General features: G+C 42.6%; 2 protein-coding genes across 5 annotated transcripts in view; one reads left to right on the plus strand and one right to left on the minus strand.

Annotated features, from left to right (window-relative positions):
- The window catches only part of DOCK4 (dedicator of cytokinesis 4), a 238,382-nt gene extending 236,027 nt beyond the window's left edge, over window positions 1–2,355 (minus strand). For all 4 annotated transcript variants that reach the window (XM_033057524.1, XM_033057522.1, XM_033057523.1 and 1 more), the window contains exon 1: window positions 2,249–2,355. In XM_033057524.1, coding sequence (XP_032913415.1) covers window positions 2,249–2,285 — 37 coding nt within the window. In that variant the 5' untranslated portion in view covers window positions 2,286–2,355. The remainder of the gene's footprint in view (window positions 1–2,248) is intronic.
- Window positions 2,356–2,646: 291 nt separating this feature from the next.
- The window catches only part of ZNF277 (zinc finger protein 277), a 42,313-nt gene continuing 25,844 nt past the window's right edge, over window positions 2,647–19,115 (plus strand). Inside the window, exons 1-2 of the mRNA XM_033057673.1 lie at window positions 2,647–2,689; window positions 18,913–19,111. Coding sequence (XP_032913564.1) covers window positions 2,647–2,689; window positions 18,913–19,111 — 242 coding nt within the window. The remainder of the gene's footprint in view (window positions 2,690–18,912; window positions 19,112–19,115) is intronic.

A 19,115-nucleotide genomic window follows, 5' to 3' on the forward strand; every position in this document is an offset into this window, starting at 1 on the left:
GATCAGTCAGGCTGTGTAAGTGAACAACAGCCACCTGGTTACCAGCTACCCTTCAGTGCAACCAGGTGGCTGTTGTCTGGTTATTCATCCATTTTGGCATCACACTAGAAATGTGCAGCACACAGCATGTGCTGCAGAATTCAGACTGAAAATGCAGATAAGGTCTGATATTGATGCAAGTCCTGAGCTCTTTGTATAAAGAGCTTGGTACAACTAATCGGGATTCTTAAAGGGCTTTCCTAATGCACCCATTTTACCAGAGCAGTTAAACACACCAGTATTTAATTAGCTGTTTGGAAATGTAATAATCCTATCAGTAAAAAACAAAAGACATAAACTGGTCTGTGATGCAAAATGCAAGTTTGATTTATGAGATTCACTTTACATAAAGTTTAAATAATTATACAGCAAGATACAACCCTTTCTCCTGCCTCCCCTCCCACTGCTAAGTAATACAATAGCTTACAGGGTAATTGGGTGTGAAGATTCTGCAGACAGCACTCATCATGCAGGTGAGTGAGCACATAGCATAAAAAGTAGTCCAAGAGAAAAATTAAATTACTTTAGGTCAGTATTTCAACATTTTGCGATAGTCTTATTGAACTATAATATCATTCCCATCCTAGGGGTACAGAGAAACCAATTTGAACAGTGGCTTTTTGTTACTATCTTGAATAGCCTTTGGAAGCCAAATCACAGAAGACCGGGAAATTAATTTAAATAAGAATACGCATCGTTTTGGTGACTATATTATATTTGCACAAATAAAGATAATCTTTGTAGAGGACCACGTTTTCTGGTTGATCAAAAGGAAGGTCTCTATTGAGAAACTGCAACTGTATCTCTTTAGCAGGAGTAAGATTTCAGTGGCACCAGCTCTGGTAAGCAAGGCAGATGTGAAGAGCAATTCACCTCTAAGTACCTGGAAAGGGTTATTAAACGTAGAAAAGCTTACTTGAGGGATATTTCTTAATTGTTTAGCAATGACGGGATAGTTATTCACATAGAGGAAACTGTTTATCTGCTTGTTTTCAGTATAAGAAAGATAGTGATGTTTAGCTCATATATCGGGGCGGGGGGGAAGTGCTTGAGTTGTGAAATAGCACAATAGCACACTAGGATCAAAAATAAAAATAAACAACAAATAGATGGAGAGAGGGCTGCAGCTTGAAATACTTGACTGCTAATATCCAGCATGCCATTCCAGGGAGTCCCAGAGTGGTTTTTAAGCCTCTTGCCCATCCTCGTAAAGAAAGGCGGGTGGCAAGACTGGTCAATATCTTATAACCCAGCTGTGACCCTGACAAATAAAGAAGTCAAGAAAAAAAAAATCCCATTGATGATCTGTGTAATTTAGCATTCGGAAGACGGCAACATCTGGGCTCAACTCCAGATGGGACGGAGCGGCCCCGCGCTCTCGGCTCGCCACAGCGCTGCTATACACACACACAAAGGAGGGCTCCGCGCTCCTCCCGCTTTGCTCCGATATGAACAACTCCGCGTTCAAATGAGACGTACACACACGGAGAGCCGCCTACTACACCGGCAGGTCTGTCCGACAGCTCGGCTACACCCGTGTCCGGGGGGCTTTGTCCGGGACGAGCGGCCGGCGCTCACCGGGTGTTGGCGTAGGCGGTGCCAAGAAAAATAAAATCACTGCGAGTCTCTCCGATCACTCCGCAAGTCAAATCCGCGGGATTCAGAGCCCTGCGCCGGGCAGAGGGGAACAAACAGGCGAGGCAGCGCGGCTCCCACAAGCGACACTTTGTCTGCTTTCCAGCGAAGCAGCGACAAAACCCCCGACGCGAACAATGCCCGTGGCCCCGCTGCTGCTCCGCCGGCGGACACCGTCTCCCACCGGGTCGCCGCTCCCAGCGATGTTTTTAGGCTGCTTTGTTCCCCCGGAGACGCCAGACTTTTCACCCAGCGCCAGCGGGGAGAACCGAGCGCCCGCCTCGGAGACTGGGGACCGGCCCCTGCCCCATCCCCTGGCAGCGGCGGGAGACGCCGGAGCCGCGGCTTGGGCATCGGCCGCCCTTTGTTGTGCCCCGGGGAAGGGGCCGCTCCCCCCGCCCTGACGGGACCTGGCCCCCACGGCAGCACCCCCAGGCGCAGGGCGCTGCCTTGGCTCCAGCGGGAACGGCAGCGGCGCCCCGCGGGGCGAGCCCGCTCTGCCCGGGATGCGCTCCCCGCCGGCAGCGCCGCTCCTCGCCCCCGCGCTGCCCCGCTCGCCTCCTCTTTCACTCACCCACGCCGTACTTCTCGTGCTCCGTGGGTATCCACATGCTCGCGGCGTGCGAGCGCCCGTTCCCCCGCCAGCCCCTCCGCCGGGAGCGGCGGTGGCCGGCAAGCGCGTCCGCTGCCCGGGGCTCCCGCCGCGCTCAGCCGCGGCTGCCCGGCCCCGGCAGCGAAGGCATTGTTCGGGCGGGCGGACTGACTGAAGCGCGCTCGCCGCCAGCCACTTATATTCCCCGTCCCGCTGCACGCCGGGGAACGTAGTGCCTCGATGCAGCCGCGCCCCTCGTCGCCCGCGGCCGCGGGAGAGACTACGAGCCCCGTCTGGCCCCGCGCTCCCCGCCGGGGCGGAGCGGGGCGGAGCGCGGCTCCCGGGGCCGCCCCGCGCCGGGCGGGCGGAGCGGCGGAGGCATGGCCGCGTCCCGCGGGGCTGCGGGACCGCCGGCGCGGGGAGGTGAGTGCGCTGCGGGAGGCGGGCGGGTCTCACTGCGCTGCCCCGCTCCCCTCCGATCCGCGATCCCGCCTTGGACGGCGGCACGGGGCTGGCGCGGCCGTCCCCGCGATGGGGAGCGGCGGACACGTGTGGGGCAGCCGGGAGCGCCAGGGCCGGCGCGGTGGGGCTCGCTCGCCCGTCGGAGCGGAGAGCCGCGGACAGCCCCGTACCCTCCTCCCGCTGGCTACAGGGACGTGAGTCGTTCTGGTCCTCCTGATGCCAGTCCTTCCACGTTTGGCACATGGAGCTGTGGGGACGGGGAGATTTTCCAACAGGGAGTCGAGGTGGAGAGCCGGCAACGCGCAGAGCGATGGGATGTGGAGCTGATGGTCCGGGGGGCTTTTTGGCTTCTCACATAAATCCGTTTGTCAACACACACAAACACAGAGATAGTGCAAAGCCGGCGGTGCACAGCGAGGAGCACAAATGGACCGTGAGGAATTATTACAGGGATAAGCCAGGTGCCGTAAGCAGCAAGAACAGCAGGGTTTGTGTCGGTGTTGAGAAATCTGTATGTCTGCACCCTTCTGGAAGGAGCTTAGCTAGACTCACCATAGATAAACTGCAAGAAATCCTCAAGCTTCACTTGTCCTTTTAGGAGAAACGTGGGTGTTTTGAGACAGCCTGGGTGATATCTTCCGGTCCTGTGGAAATACGCAGACAGAAGAAAGGGAGAAAACCAGTAATAATGATGCTGCTTTGCAGGCCTTACAAGTTGTCTCTAAAATTTAGAATGAGTGTTCTCCAATTAAATTATTTTTCTGAAGTGGTGTCTAGAGATTGTATGGGCTTAGTTGGTTTGATCTGAATGAAAACAAAGTAGTTTAATGTTTTTACATTTAAGAGAAGAGAGTAGCTTTCAGTTCAGGTTGGCTTTTAACTTCTGCTGTCAAGTCATTAATAGTGTGAAGGACACAATGAAAGGAAGTCATGTGCAAGCAGACACTTTTATTCTATGTTTGGGCCTTTGATAGTGAGTGGTCTTTTAAGTGACATTTGTGTTGTTTTTCTAGTATGTGCCCTTATTCTATTCATAAAAGTAATATTGATTTATTCTATAGTTAAAGCTGTACTCTTGCTTTACTTCTGTGTTGCAGTATGTTGGCATGGATCTCATACATGAAAAGCCAGACCCTCTTAGAGCATTTGCACACTGGTGTAGTTGCGCCTGGAGGCAAAGCTGTGCTGTTTTAACTATTGGAAAGAACATGTGTCTGAGTCTGCACAACTTTTCTGTGTATACATAGATCTGTGCTCTACTAGAAATGATTAGGTTACCCTGTTTTTTTCCAGATAACTCTTGTGAAGACATTGTCACAGTTCAAAGAAAAAAAAGGGAATTTTTTGAGGAAAATGGAATTTCAGAAGCCTATGCTGTTTTCCTTTTACTGAGCACAAACACTCACTGAAGTCACTAGGGGACTTTGTCTTTGCTCCCAAACTCACTTTGCATCCCCTGTCAGATCATTTGGGCCTCTAGGTAATGAAATATGTGAAAATGGCTGTTGAAAATCAAAATAATAGGTGTCAGGCTAAATTAAATTTTATGTCAGCCTATAGACTTCCATGTCCATCCAGGTGCTTCATCTCACCATAAGACAGGTCTGCCAGCGTGCTGGCTGGGAATCATAAAATTTTGCTCTGGCCTTGCAACTGCTTCCTCTCATGACTGACTTCAGCATTAATAGTCTTCCCTTGGACAAAGGCAAGAGTGCCCAATAGCTCAATCAGCCTTTTCAAAATTATTTGTTTAGAGCACAATTACTTAGAACTTTTAGGAATATTCAGTTTACTGTGGAAAACAAAAGTTTGACTGGTCTTGCACATATCTACTTTTTTTTTTGTTCTACCTAGAGGATTCTCCAGTGAAAGCTGGTTTGTTCCTGATAGCACAGACATTACTTCTTTTGCTCTACTCTTCAGTACTGTTAAGGTCTCTATTAGAGCTGCTCAATGGACTCTGGAATGCAGGGTTTTCTCTTTCCTAGTCACTGAAAGGCTGTCCCAGGTACACTCAGACCCTAAAGATTTCTCTATACAGATTAAGCGATGCGTTCCTCTTTAGATTTGCAAGCACTCCCATGTTCACAAACCGCTTTGTGTATCACTATGGATTTGTAAGTCTGTTTAAGTCTATTTCTGGACCTTGGGCTGCTTACCCAGCTACTGGCTCAGACAAGAAGGGTGGGCAATGGACAAGGATTTCTTAAATTATGTCCCCAGGTTATCAGTAACTCCTATCAATTGCATTGTTGTGATGTAGTCCTTCACATTTGCTACTCCAAGCTGCATTAGAGGGTAGAGTGATGTGGGACACCTTAGGCCACGCTCATGCGTGCATCAGGGTAGCCCTGCTGAAGGACTGATTAAAGGGATTCCCCAGCAGTGGGAAAGAAAGGGAAACCTCTTACTCCCTTTTTGATTTCCTTTCCCTGGGAGAACCAGGCAGTGAGGGAAATGGCAATGGCAGCAATATATGTGGCTGTGTGCTGCCTTTAAGCCAGTTCTCAACATGTGGAGGGTAAAGGAGGGTGGTACTTTTGAGTCCCATTTGGCGGGGCAAAGACTGATCAGGACTGAAGTTTACCAGTGAAAAAACACTGTAGGCACCTTCACTGATTCAGAAGGACAGAAGATGCATTCATGGATCCCTTGAATATTACCATATCCTGTAAACCTCCCTGAATTCTGTGCTTGGGGCCCCCTTAGTGTGGAAGTTTCCTCCTTTTTGCTAGCAGCTTGGTGGTAGCTGTCAAAATAGATACACACGTTGGCCTTTGTCTCACATGTACCTCACAGTCAAGGATTCCTCAAATATTAGAATGATGTCCTAGTTTGTTGGCTGGACTTTGTCTCCAGGCACCCACTGTGCCCACAGCTAGACCCTGGGCTCCTTGCATATCCTCTGACTGACACCTTGCATCTTCCCAGACACAGGTCTTCTACTCACTGGCTACTGCAGTTTGCACACTGCTACCAAATTACACATAGATACTCTGTGGTCCCTCCAGTTGCTGGTTCCTGGACCTGCACACCTTGAGAGCTGCAGCATCTTCTGCAGTTGCTGGCACTTACATTTTGCAGCAATATCACACACAGAACAGAGGGTGAATTACACAAAGCAATAGTTAAGGATTTAGTAAGGACAAGGAAAAGAGGTGATCAGGTGCAGGGTTTGGTCAGAGAAGCTTACCCATTGCTCAAATACAACTTGCCCTTTTTATTCTTTTCTTCACTCCCCATCTCCATTGCCTGGTGCTGGGCCCCTACCCCTTCCCTTTCTCTGTCTCTTCTGCTAAATTCCTCATAAAGTATACAAAATCCCACTATCCCCTTCTGAAATACCACAGTACATATGATAATCACATATGATTCCCCTTTCGTATCAGTGACAAAAGTTCATCTTGACCCTGTGGGAGTAGTTCCTTTAATGCCATTAGTTCCTATATTGGCAGAGCCAACTTACAGTCTCTGTTTTTACCTGGTTATTAATATTTATGTGTAATCTACTGCTTTCCTTGTTATTTGTTGTTTCTTTTATAGTGAATAGTACTCAACCTAATAATTGTCGGACTAGATGCCTTCCCAGCCCCTGCTTCCTTATACTACCAGTCCTATTCAGATGAGACTGAGTGCTTTGCCTCCTTCCTCTCTAAAATATCCACAGCATGCATGGTGGTGAATGGGCAGCTGCTGGCTGCTCGTGTCCGTGGGTGAAAGCTCCAGCAAGGTGACAGAGCAGCCGTTGCCCGAAGCACACAGCTGCCTCTTCTCATCTCTTCATTCACGAGAGATCCTCAGACCTTAGCCTGATGAGCAGCCCATGTGTATCTGCCCATTTCTGTTTCATGGGTTTAGAGGTTGATATCCTCTCAGTACCCTTCCTTAAAAACCTCCACCAGTTCCCCATGATCACGCATATGGTTGCATCCTCGTATATTTTCCCACAGGGCACTTTCAAGCATCCAGAATACCACCGGTGATCTGTCTCTCAGGTTAAATCTTTGTGTGCAGTAGAGGATTTCAAGACCTGAGGCTTCTACCATACTACAGATTTTGGACAGAAGGAGAAGAGATTCCTTTTACTAGTAGGCATTATAAGCTCTGTAAAGAATGCAGATTTATCATTGTGAACTGAACAATTTGCAATTACATCTGGAGGACAGGTTCACTAATTAATTCTGGAAGTGCAACACTATTTTAATATGATTACCAGAATGGATCTCCTAAAGCAGTATTATTGAAAAATGTTTTAAGAGCCTTTTTTGTGATTTTTAATTAAAAATCCAATTTCAAAGTAATTTTAAACATTTACCTGATAACCAAGTGGATCTTTGGAAGACTGGAAATTGCTACATTATTGTTGTAAAATCACCTTTTATGTCCTTCTCTGTTTGAAAATGAACAAGGCAGAATCCTTTCATGTAACTGTAGCTGTAATATTTTAGTGCTTTAAGCCTTCACATCACATTTTTTAAATAACTGACAATGGGAGTATATACGAGGGAAACTAAATATTTCATTAAACAGCTCATAATGGCTTAATAAAATAAGTGATGGATTGTATTGGCTGGTAATAGAGATCTGAAGTGCCCCTGAGGATTCCTGCCACAATTTTACAAATAATTGTATTGCAAATGTACAGTGTATTTTATTTGAAGACAAGGGGCATCCCCACACCTCAGCATGAACATATAATTTCTGTTAGCACAAGGCATAGGATATGTTGTATTCGCCAAAAATACCCAATAAAGACTTGCTATTTAGTTTCCTCTGAATTCAGAAAACTTTTATAGCTTGAAAGCAATTGATGGATGGCCTTTATCTTTGTATTTCATTCCAGTAGTCTAAGCCAATTCTTGCCTGTTTATAGCTAGTAAAGGCTTTGATACTTGAACAAGCTACCTAGTATCAGCTCCTCTATACTCTGACCAGAGCACGTTTAGAAGTGAGCTGCTTCAGACTGCCCGGTGAGCAGGTACACGCTTCAACATGGTAACTTGTTTGTTATTAAAGCCTTCAAGTTCTTTGAAACCTCTACTCAGTCTTTCTGTCACCTGGAGCAAGACTGAGTGGTGTTTCATCAGTCCTAAGACTCATGAAGACCTTTAAACTGTTTCTGTATTATCTGATTCTTGCCCAAAAAAGCTTTCTCATCATTTGAACAAATAATAGATGCGTGTAGAGGTGTAGGCTAGAGAGGTACTTCAAGTGTTTTGAATTTTCTGAGTGTAAAACAGATGTCAGGATAATTTGTTGTGCCTGTTGAAACACCTTGTTCACTGCTTTATTTTTACTGGGGAGTACTGGTTTTCTGGAAGAGCACCAAAGTTGTAGATTCTTGTCAGCAATGATGACTGCCACAGGATGGGCCTGTCATATAACAGGTCTTAGAGTTCACCCTTTGAGACTTTGGCCAGCTTTCTTGATGAAGAGATGTAGGGTTTAAACTAGCATATGGTTGGGTATACAAACAGTAGGAAAAGAAGAAAAAAACCTCAAGTATAGTGAAATTTCAAGTGTTAAGTATTTTAACTTCAGTATAAGTTAAATTTGTCTATCCAAACAGCCTTCATAGCCTTTCCTAGCCCCATGTGTTTCCTTCCACCATGCCCTGTCTTGAAACCTCTGCTAGAACACTGAAATTCTGTGTGACCATTTATATCCTAAAACTGCAGTTTTTCCCAGTCTCACTCTGAGGTTTTTGCTTCACATTTTCATCCACAAACTCCCAGCGGGCTGAAACTGGGAGAAAAGCCTGAAAGCATTTGAATGTCTTTCTGTGGGCTTTTTAAAGTAGCTTTAAATATTGCATCAATAAAAGCCTCACACAATGCAGGAAAGAACATGACATTCAAGAAGCTGGAGGAAAAAAATGTGGTGAGTTTTGCTTTACAACTTTAAAGCAGGTCTGTGCCTCTGAAGAGCTGGGACATCATCCTGACCAGTGTCTCACTGAAATCAGGAAAATGTGTTTGTAAAAGTGTGGGTTCTTTGCAGCGTTGTTGTCTGCAGTACTTAATTGCTGTCACTTCAATGGGAAAAGACTAGTGTTCAATGACCTGATAATTGTTGTATTAAATAATGTATTAGTACCACTAAAACCACATAACAAGACTGAAATTGTACTGTGGCATGCCTGCCTATAGCTGGGGACAGGTTGGAACAAGGTGCTCTTTTAGGTTCCTTCCAACCCAAACCATAGCAGTACATGTTACCTTTTAATGTTTCCATAGGAAATGATATGGCTGCAATAGTCTGATCATTGAACCCAGCACCTGATTTTCCAAGAGGTGTTTCCATGATCACTGCTTCTTTGCCATTCTGTCCTAATACTCAGCTATAGCAGACCTTTTAGTTAGAAATTGTAGTAGGTGTTTTGTCAGTAGCTTCAGTGGTCCACACGTCTGTTACTTGTAATACATTTCAACTGTTTCTTGAAACTTTCCTTATGATATTTTACCTCTTGTTTTCACTAGACCATGTCTTCCAGCTGGTCTTTTTTTTCTTTTATTTTTTTTTTTTCATTTTGTGTATTTATCTCTAATTTTTATGACTCACAGGCAGTGACCAGCTGTTTCTGTATGATTCTTGCTCATTGAGATGTCTACCTCGCCTTTATCTTCAGAGACTCTGTAGCCAAGGAGTAGCTACTTACCCTGTGTGGTTGTAGCAGGTTAAACACCTTCTCTTTATCCCTCTGGTATAGAAGCTCTATATGGCATGCCGTCTGTTTCAGCCTCATGATACTTTGTGGTATGTTGTGACTCTGTTCACCTGAACAAGTAATAAGCCACAGTAGATAAAGGTGCCACAGTCCCTGCAACTGTATTGCATGGCTTGGCATTTCTGCTTTGAAGTACTGAAGTGAGTGCTCACACACAGAACAGCCTCTTGGTTTAAGCCCAGGCATTTCTGTTGAGGGTTGGGATGTATTTTTCATATACCCGGACTCCAAACGAATCCTGTTCACGTGCTCTGAAACTGATGTCTGAACCCAGCCAATGCACAAAGCAGCTGCAGAGTGACTGGGGGCTGCAGGGCTCCAGTGTGGGTCAGAGCTGTGCTGAGATGCAAGAGGAGACACAGGGCTGGTGGGCAGCATGGGGAAGCTTGGCACAGCACCCTCCCATCCACAACCTCATGCCAAGCTCGTGGCACGTGCCCCAGGGTAGGTCTGTGAGTTCCATGGTGGAAGTGCACAAGGCTCACAATATAAAAACAGCAATGGTCATGAAACAAATGTGTGCAGTTCTAAGTGCTACTGCTGTCAGAGGAGCATTTTGCTAGCATTTGTCTTGACCAGTGTGCCAGCACTGAATTTTATTATGGCTCCATAATGCATGAATAAATGAGGTAAAGCTTTTACTCTAAAGACCAGTATGGGGAAAAAAAACATCCTGCTGGAGGTTTTAATTTGATTTTGTCTTATATAGAATGAAAACATGCAGTCTTTGTTATTACTGTACTGATTTAATGTTCAGGAGCCTGCATGTATTTATACAGTTAGCAAAATGTTGCCTGAAAAATATAAACAATTCAAACATTCTAGTTCTGTTTCTTGATGAAGTTAATTTCAATTATTGTATCATCCATGTCCAAGAGCTATATTAGCAGTATCAGTTAGTAAGCATATATCATATTTAGGAAGTTAAGATCTGTGTTATATGTTTAATGAATGCACAGAGGACAGTATCACAAAAATATTTATTTCAAACTCTGGTACAAAGTCAGAATACACCCATACAAATTTTATATAGTCTTCTGTGAGATATCCCTGAGATCTGTAAGACATAATTATTTGAGCCCTGACTTAAAAATACTTTCCTCTCAAAATAGTTTTCAAAAATGTATGTGTAAAGAGTATAAATAGTGGATTATTTTAAGTACAGTCAAAGCTTTGTTTTCCTGGATCATGGTATCAATTAGGCTGAACTATGTTGATTCATATCACTGCACACTATAATGAACTTGCCTTTTGAGCCACTGTTTTTTTCCAGTTTGAATACCAGTTTATGGAGGTTTGATTCTAAAAGTAGAAACAACTTATTTTGCTACTCTCCATCTGGAAATGCTCCAGTTCACTGAGAAAGCAGCAATAGACCACAGAGATTCTAACATCACAGGACCTCTTCCTCATACGGATTCTTCATTAAGTACAAAATTCACTTAATTCAGCCTTGAAGGCTCTCTGTGTGTCAGGAAGCTCAATCAGAATATCTGAGAGAGATTTCAGCCTGTTCTGTCAGTATGACACCCACACACACAAGGATGCCGGAAACAAGACCTCTCAGGATGCATTTTGAGTTATATGAGTCTGAAAAAGTTACAGTGCTATTTAAAAGAAAAGTTTCACACTATTTGTAGTGTTTTTTTTCACATAGTTGCCTTTTTTCAAGGAAAGTCTACCAGTGGAAAAGTTGTAAACCCTGCAAGGCAAACATCTTAGTTAGGAGCATGGTAGAAATTCCCATCATAATGATGTAGGGGTGTCTTACAGAAACTGCTAAAGCAGGCTTTATGTTTTTAAGGCAAATCACACAGCCTTTCCTTTAGTTACAGAGTGTAAAGCAATTGTTTAAAAAGGCCATGAGGCAATTCTTTTAACATCAAAAGGATAAACGTGCTTGGAAATTGAATCCTGTTAGAGGAAAAGAACATGTGACAAGAAAAGGAAGATCCTGGTAATAAGGCATTAGTGATCACTACTAAATGATAATGATAAAAAATAGTGAGTAAAGTAATTAACCTGCTTTACATAGCAATGCTGGCATAGAAGTTACTGGGCTCAGTACAGTATTTGTTAAAGGCACTGCAAAGATAAATTGTAGCAATTAAGTATTACTATCCATATTAAACACATTGTTAAGACTCCTCCTTTCTGGGAGAGCTAAGGTCACAGACACAGTGAATGCAAAGTAAGACATGCTTTTTTCCAGGTTTTCCCCCCAGGAGTTTTCATATGAAAATAGCAGAAATTAAATCTTTATACCTTAAATTTAAACAGCATTGTTTATGCTTTATTGTGATGTCTTTGTACTTTCATTATTATGCCTTTGTACTAAATAGCAAATTTAACAGAAATAAGCTGCAAAGTTTTAGATAAATTTGGATGATAAGTACAAAAGAAGAACCTGGATGGTCACTTTTGTCCTTCCATTTCAAATTCTTCAATTGGATATTTTCTTCCTCTTCTTTGTAACTCAACATTCTGAGATTCAGGCTACATAATTACTTTGTTAGTCTTTCCAGATAACAGTCTAGGATTTAATCATTGCTTCTAATCCCTTATTTTAGCACATAATATTGTTCTCAGCTCTCCATGTCTACCAATTCATGTGATCACACTAAACAAGGTAAACAGAAATTTTGCTTAACAATAGTCCTAAGAAATCAGAGAAGCTCTAAAAAGTATAATAAAATTATTCAGTATATAATTCTGAAGTAGAGAAATAATTTCATACCTTTGACCAAAATATCAAACCTTGAATTCAGTTAGACTAATGTAAGTCTGTGTCATTTACCCAGGAACGAGGCATTATACAGCTCTGAGCTTGCAATAGAACCTGCTGTAGTGAGTTAAATATTTATAAATTGCATATTAACATCAGCACTTAAATATTGTTATGAATACTTATTAGGTCACTTTCATTAGTGTGTGTGTGGGCATGTGTGTCCCTCTGTGAGAGAACAGTAGATTTGCTCTGGTCTTTACAGATGTGGGGGTTTGGCCTCCCACAGAAAGACAACAAGCAGTGGCATGTATCTGCTGCTGAACTGGGCAATAATGTAGTCTATTATTTAAACATGATCTTATTGGCAAGCACATTGGCTTTGTTTTATTAAAATTCCAACACTTCACGTTTTTATTAATCACTTTCCCAGTCCTATTCAGTGTGTTCTGATGCCTGTGCTGCGGTACCCATAGCAACACTTGTTAATGCTAATGAAACTGCAACATCCTAAGCTCCCCGACAGAGCAGCCCTGTTAAATATGGCTATTAAGCACAGTTGTATTTCTGTTAGTTCCAGCTCCCAGCAGACACCTGCTCTATAGAAACTCTGTTCTGAGTTATTAGGATTTGGTAACTTACAGCTTTTCTTAAAGCTGTCATTTAACTGGAATAAAATTCTCATATTCCTAGACAGCAAATGCTACAGAATACACCCAGTTTCTGTAAAACTGACAAGCTTTAGCTGTAGGATTAAGTGTTCTTTTGAAGTGCTCATTTGCATTCAATGAAAAAACAGGCAGGGTTGAGGCTGATTGATCTTGGGGGAAGCTACAGGATGTGTTGTCCCCTATTCCCTAGAGCACATGGACATTTTAACTAAATATCATTCATTGTGTGTTAACAAGCAGAAGTAATAGCTAAATAATTCCTCATGAACTCAGACTTAATTTAACTTAATAGAAGTACTTGAGGGCTTTAATATATTGAGATAGGAGATGATTATGTACATTGATTCTTCTTTCACCAGGAAACATATTTGCATGTAGTACTGGTGAGGACCATGACAGGGTGTTTTATTTTCATTATTCTGAGTTTTGGCTTTGAATACTGTTTATTTGGCAAGTCATTAGTCATCCATCTTTTGTACTCTGGAAAACAAAGGAAAAATTCTGTAATCAGTACAAAATTGCTTCCAAGAATATGACCACAAATTAGGGAATGCTGCTGTGCCAACAAATAGCTGCTGCAGTGCCAAGGCTGCAAAACGGGGAAGCTGTCATCTATGTATTCTGAGTGTCAAGACTATCCTTCTCAATACTCTTCCATCATTTCAAAAATAATTGATTCCAAGACAAAGCTTTAAAACTGCTCATTTACTAAAGAATTTTAAATGCAGCACTCTTTTGTGCAGAATTACCTATAGGAATACAGGTTGGTTCCCCAATGTACTCTCCATAGGGGTTTGGTCATTTTGGCACCTAAATGGTTTTGCCATGTAATCAGTGAGAACTTGGGGGAGGGTGCTCAGCCTTTGTGTTTTCCATTTGGCATCTGGTGGGCTGCTAGTGTGGAGTGCCAGGTTTGCTAGGTGTCTTCTTTTCCTGTCATTCTTTCTTCCCTTTGTTATTTGCACGTTTAAAGACCTGTCTTTTGCTTATTATTTGGGCGCCTGTATTCACCAATATGTCTTTTTTGTGTTCATTTTTGTTTTAGGATCATTTCAAATTCTTGTGCTAATCTCCTTATAATATTAACCAGCTGTATTAATGAGATAATAAACCAGATTTGTTGGTAATGAATTGATCCATTCAACTATTGAATTTAATTAGAAAGACACTTAACATTCCAGCAGATGTTCTTATTTTGTTTCATTATCCTTGTGTTACCAACAGTGGGATATTTACATAGTAAAGTCCTCAGCCTAAGGCCTCGTTGCTGTGCCATAGACTTCAAAAAATGACAGGAAACTCATATCTTAAGCAAATTTGTATTAATTCCATTTTCATCACTTCATTTCTCAGACTTTACAATGCCTTTAATTTTCAAAGTATTATTCATTTAATAATAAATCAATTAATCTGTTTAAAAATAGTTCCATTTCTTCTTCCCTAGTTTAAAACCCTTGTTGTTGGACTTCCCTGCTTTTTCTCTGGTCTTACGACTCTCATTCCTTTTTATCTAGTGGCAAAGCTTCAAAAAAAACGATGTGAGTGCCCCTGTCCTCAGCATTCCCTGCAGACCAGTTTATGGAGTTCCTCCCTCAGCTTGCTGTTGCCTTCTGGAGGAGTTGGCTGCTCCCTGAGCTCTGCCACTTGAGGCATGGCTGCAGGTGGCACCAGGGCCAAGCTGTGAGAGTGAAGAGTTCTGACAGTGAAGTTACTTCATTTATCTGAACCCACGTAGCTCCACTTCCTAGTTAATGTAATTTATGCAGCAGTGTTCAGTTTGTCCCCAGAGCTAGCCAGAGCAGATAGTTCAGATGTGCAACCAAGTAGAATTGAGCACAAGAGCTCCACACTGCATTTCGTGTGCATTTAGTGTGTTAGGTGTGCCCATGCTGTCAACAGTGGATTCTGGAAACTGAAGCCAGTGCTGAATGTCCTTGTTAGGAAGCAGCAATAAAATCTTAGTGGCTTCTTTTCCTTTGTGTGTAATGCCTTTGAAGAAACCTTGCACACTGTGGCAGGCTTATGCTAAAATTGTATGAGACAGCTGAGGCTGTAAAGCTAGGAAGAGAGAAGGAAGCTGAGAGGAAGGTTCTGTTTCACCTTACTGCTTCTCACCGTGCACTCCCTAGTTTGCTCTTGCCCTTGGTGGACTCTTGTGTGAGCATTTTCAACATTCTTGAACAAAAAGAAAGGAGGGAATGGTTCTTAATGGTAAAGAGTTGGATTGACTCATCTAAGGATTTGGCAAGCCTGAGAAGCAGCACAAGCAGAAGGACAGGGGCAGATGGTTAGGAGTGGTGGGATAAGGTGGAGAAAGACAGGATAATGAGACATCCTGTGCTTCTCAGTGTCAGCAAGTAGTTGCACTGGCTAAACCATCTCTGGGGACTTTGCCTTTCAAAACTCCCATTCAAGTGCTGAATCTTTCCTTCCTTTTCTTTCTGATAATAATACCCGTTGTATTGGCTGTAAAATTTCATGGCATATTGCTCTGTAATAATTGCATGTGTGATTGTGCAGGTGGAGTACTTTGCCTGTTCTGCTGTGTTCTGTGTTACAACTGTGTGGGTGTAACATTTACTTAATTGTGCAAACGAACATTGGTTTGGATCTTAGAATAATTGTATTCAAAAAGCAAAAATGTTCCAGTAAGGAAAACTAATCCATTTTCATCTTGTTGCTTCACTAGCTGTGAAGATTAACTATAGTCTATATTATAACAATTCTTAAAATAAAATAAAGCCATATAATTTCTATTACAGGCAGCTCTTTTTTTTCTCTAAGTGGTGAACAGGAGGGCCAGCTGAGGCATTGCAGGAAATCTCTTGTTATTTGGGCAAATTGTACAAAAAGAAGTGCTATTCAATGCTAACAAATTCAGAGTAACACACAGGAGTGAACACACAAAGAACATGACCACCGTCTTGTGCATTAACATCTGATTCACAACTTAAAGGACTTTGAATCACTGAAGAGAATTCCATGGTTAATTCAGCAATCCTAACAGCAAGGTAAATACCAGAAATAAAAAGTAAATAGAGGAGAGATTGAAAAAGAAAAAACCTGTGCTGATTTAGAAATTTATTTTCTTCCACTCTTGGACATTTTCGAGCTGCCTCTTACATGAAGGGTAGAGTAGAACTAGCCTCAAGTTAAATCAGAACATCAAGGAATAATGGACCATTACAAAGACATGGAAAGTTGATGCAAGTTTTTGTAGGTGTTGAAAGGCCCACAATTTCAAATAGGGCAGGAATAAGTCAAGGGAGAGAAAAAAAATAAAGGCTCCCTAACTGAGGGGCTCATGTAGCCTTCGGGAAGACTGTTTTATTTCTGTGATTACTGTTTGTCCTATTTTTATACCATTCCTAGATAATTGCTTCTCACCCTTGTCAGCCAGGGCACATGCTCTAGAGAGGTGTGTAATCTGTGAAGTTATTCTTGTTGCACTAGATTCTAAGAGTAAAGCTTGCTGCTTTTCCCTTATTTTCAAGTGTATCTGCATGTAGGAGTCTTGGAGTCTGAGAATGCATCTTAGAGTTTTTATTTCCCTGGTAGCCCTGAGCTGTGCTATAGTTAACAGCTTTTATTCAGTACCTGTAGCCACTGTGCTCCAAATATAGAAACAAAATTAGCTGCTTTTCAGAGATTTCAATATTATGCTTAGATTTATTTGTACTGTTTTGAGGTTTGCACTACATTAGTCCAGTAAGTGCTACGCTAAGGGCTGTGCATTTGTTCAGCTCTGTGCATTTGTTCTCTTGTTCAGTGTTTTTTGTAGCAGATGAGTAAAAAGACATTTACATGGATTCCTTTTTCCTTCGCCTCTTCTTTTAAGTGCCTTCGAAAGAAATTGCATAAGCTTCTGCATTTGCCAAGCTGCTCCGGTAGCCTAAAGTTATTCTCTTTTAGTACTAGCTACTCTGTTTGGGCAGCAAAAAAAGTCTTCACCCTAGTTCATTCCTTTCAGCACCTCATGACTACAGTTAAAGACTTAGTGGTTCTGTTTTTCTAGCCCAAGCAGTTGCTATTCACAAACACCCTTACAAAATAACTCAGCTCCTTGTCTAAGTTTCCTGCCGATTCCTGCTGTACACACCTATCTGTTGAAAGTTGATTTCTTGAGGCAGAGAGGCACTTACCTATTTGGATTTCTCCAGGTTTAAATAGGCCATTGCAAGAGACCTATACCAAAAATTAAGAAAAAAGCAGTGTGGCTGCTTACTGGGTACAGTTAAACTGGCTGATAGAGTATCTTCGTAGTTCACTTGGCATCAGCAATCGCAGAGGAAATTAAGTTCTAGTTTTCTCAGTAAACATGGTTTAATGCTTCTTCAGGCAGCAGAACTGACTGTAAGAATGGACAAAGCTGGACTCTTGCAGGTACCATCAATTTTGCTTGGGAGATTTCATCCTTTCATGAGGATTGCTCTAGCACATAGTGTAGCCACAGCTGTTCTTGAAATAGGACAAAATGGAACAATTTCTGCAATGCCAGTTTAATGAAGAAATTTCTGGGGAAGCAAATGGGCTGAAGTGTAGATAAAATCATGAGAAGAAAAGTGTTAGACTGTGCACAGCAGCTGCATTGCTCCAGGTAATACCACGCTCTGTCTGCTGCCATCTTTCCACACTGCTTGGTTTTATTGGATAAATTGAATTCAGTGTAAGCCAGCCATCAGTCTCTAGTCAAGTCAGTGCTTTTCCAGGAAGCTGTATTTTTCAGAAGTCCTGAGTAGAAGCCTCAAGAGTTGTGCAGGGCACATATATATTGTTCCAGAAGCAACACAGAGCTGATAAAGCTGAGTTTCTATGGTTTGTACCCTTTACCTGTGCCTTCCAGTGTCTCAGCTCACCCTCAGTCCCCTGGAGCACCCCATCAGGGAGCCTTTGCCTGTGCTGTGGCTGCTTTGGGACACTGCATGTCTGGGACAGACACTGCTGCACAGCGTGTGCAGTGGAGGACAAAGTCTCATTCCTCTCTCCATTCCTGTTCCTCTGCCTGAGCACAGATTTGTCACAGAGCTTATAGGGGCTTCCCAGGTCTTTGGTAATTTCAGAGGCTTGGTAGAAGGCAGGGTAGAGCAATTGACATAGCTAAAATTCAAGATACTTGCTGAAATTGGCATTTGCTTCCAAGGTAAACCCTGACCCAAGACTGAGGTATGATTAATTGGGAAAATGAACGCCACAGTTTACTTCTGGACAGCTGGAATTTGGTTAGGCTGTTGAACTCTCTCTTGGTCAGTGTCTCTGAATGAATTATACTACTTTATGCCAATAAAAGAGCTAATGAATATAGACCAGTGTTGTTTAAATGGGGAACACACATATAACTCCAGGACAGCATGTGGCAGTGACACACCTCTGTGTGGTGTCGCTTGAGGAATCTGTGTCTGACTGGTACAGTGTGGTACAAACATGGGCCACTGATCTTTCCACATGGATTATGGCTGCTCCTTCCTCAACATCTATATGGTTAGACAGTGTTCCAGTGGGCATAAGCATCTGTGTGGCAGTAATCTTTATCAAGGATAGTCTTTTGTCCCAGAACAGAATATTAGATGCTAATGGGGAAAAAAAGGCAAGACAAATGCATATCTTCAAGAGTCAGTCCAAAAATTATAGAAGTAGCCTGCAATAAATAAAAGTATGATTAGGAAAATTAACATGCAAACAGTTTGTGCTATACAGTCTAAAACCTTCCTGATACTCTGGACAATGTGGCTCAGGGAGCCACAAAGAGAATAGCTCTTCATTTGGTTTCCCAACATAAAACTTCTTTAGTAGTAAGCAGAGCACTTGTGTGTGACTGACTTGCTGTCTGCTAGGAGTTTCATTTGAGACAGACACCTGAGAACAGTCCTGTGCTAACCTCCCACTGTCCTTCTTGGAATCAATGCAGTCAACCTGCTTACAAGCATCTTTCTTCTCAAGTGGTCCATGCAAAAAAACTGAGACTCAAATAGGTTTTACATGTACTACCTAAAAGTACTCCAAGAGATGCCCATTTATTTACTTAGTCAAAATTAATTATTATTATTGTTTTTATTAATTTTAGATACCGAGTGTATTTTGGAGCCTCTGTCTCTGCCAGAAAGTCCAGCTGGTGTTGATGCAGTGGAAAGTTCCCCCTATGTGCCTTGTATTTTCTGCAAAGAATGCTATGTCTTAGCAGAACAAAACCAGCTTCTGAAGCACATGATTATTGAACACAAGCTCGTCATAGCAGATGTGAAACTGGTTGCAGATTTTAGAAGGTAA

The sequence above is a fragment of the Catharus ustulatus genome, chromosome 4 (assembly GCF_009819885.2).
Source record: "Catharus ustulatus isolate bCatUst1 chromosome 4, bCatUst1.pri.v2, whole genome shotgun sequence".
In the NCBI taxonomy this organism is placed as follows: Eukaryota; Metazoa; Chordata; class Aves; order Passeriformes; family Turdidae; genus Catharus; species Catharus ustulatus.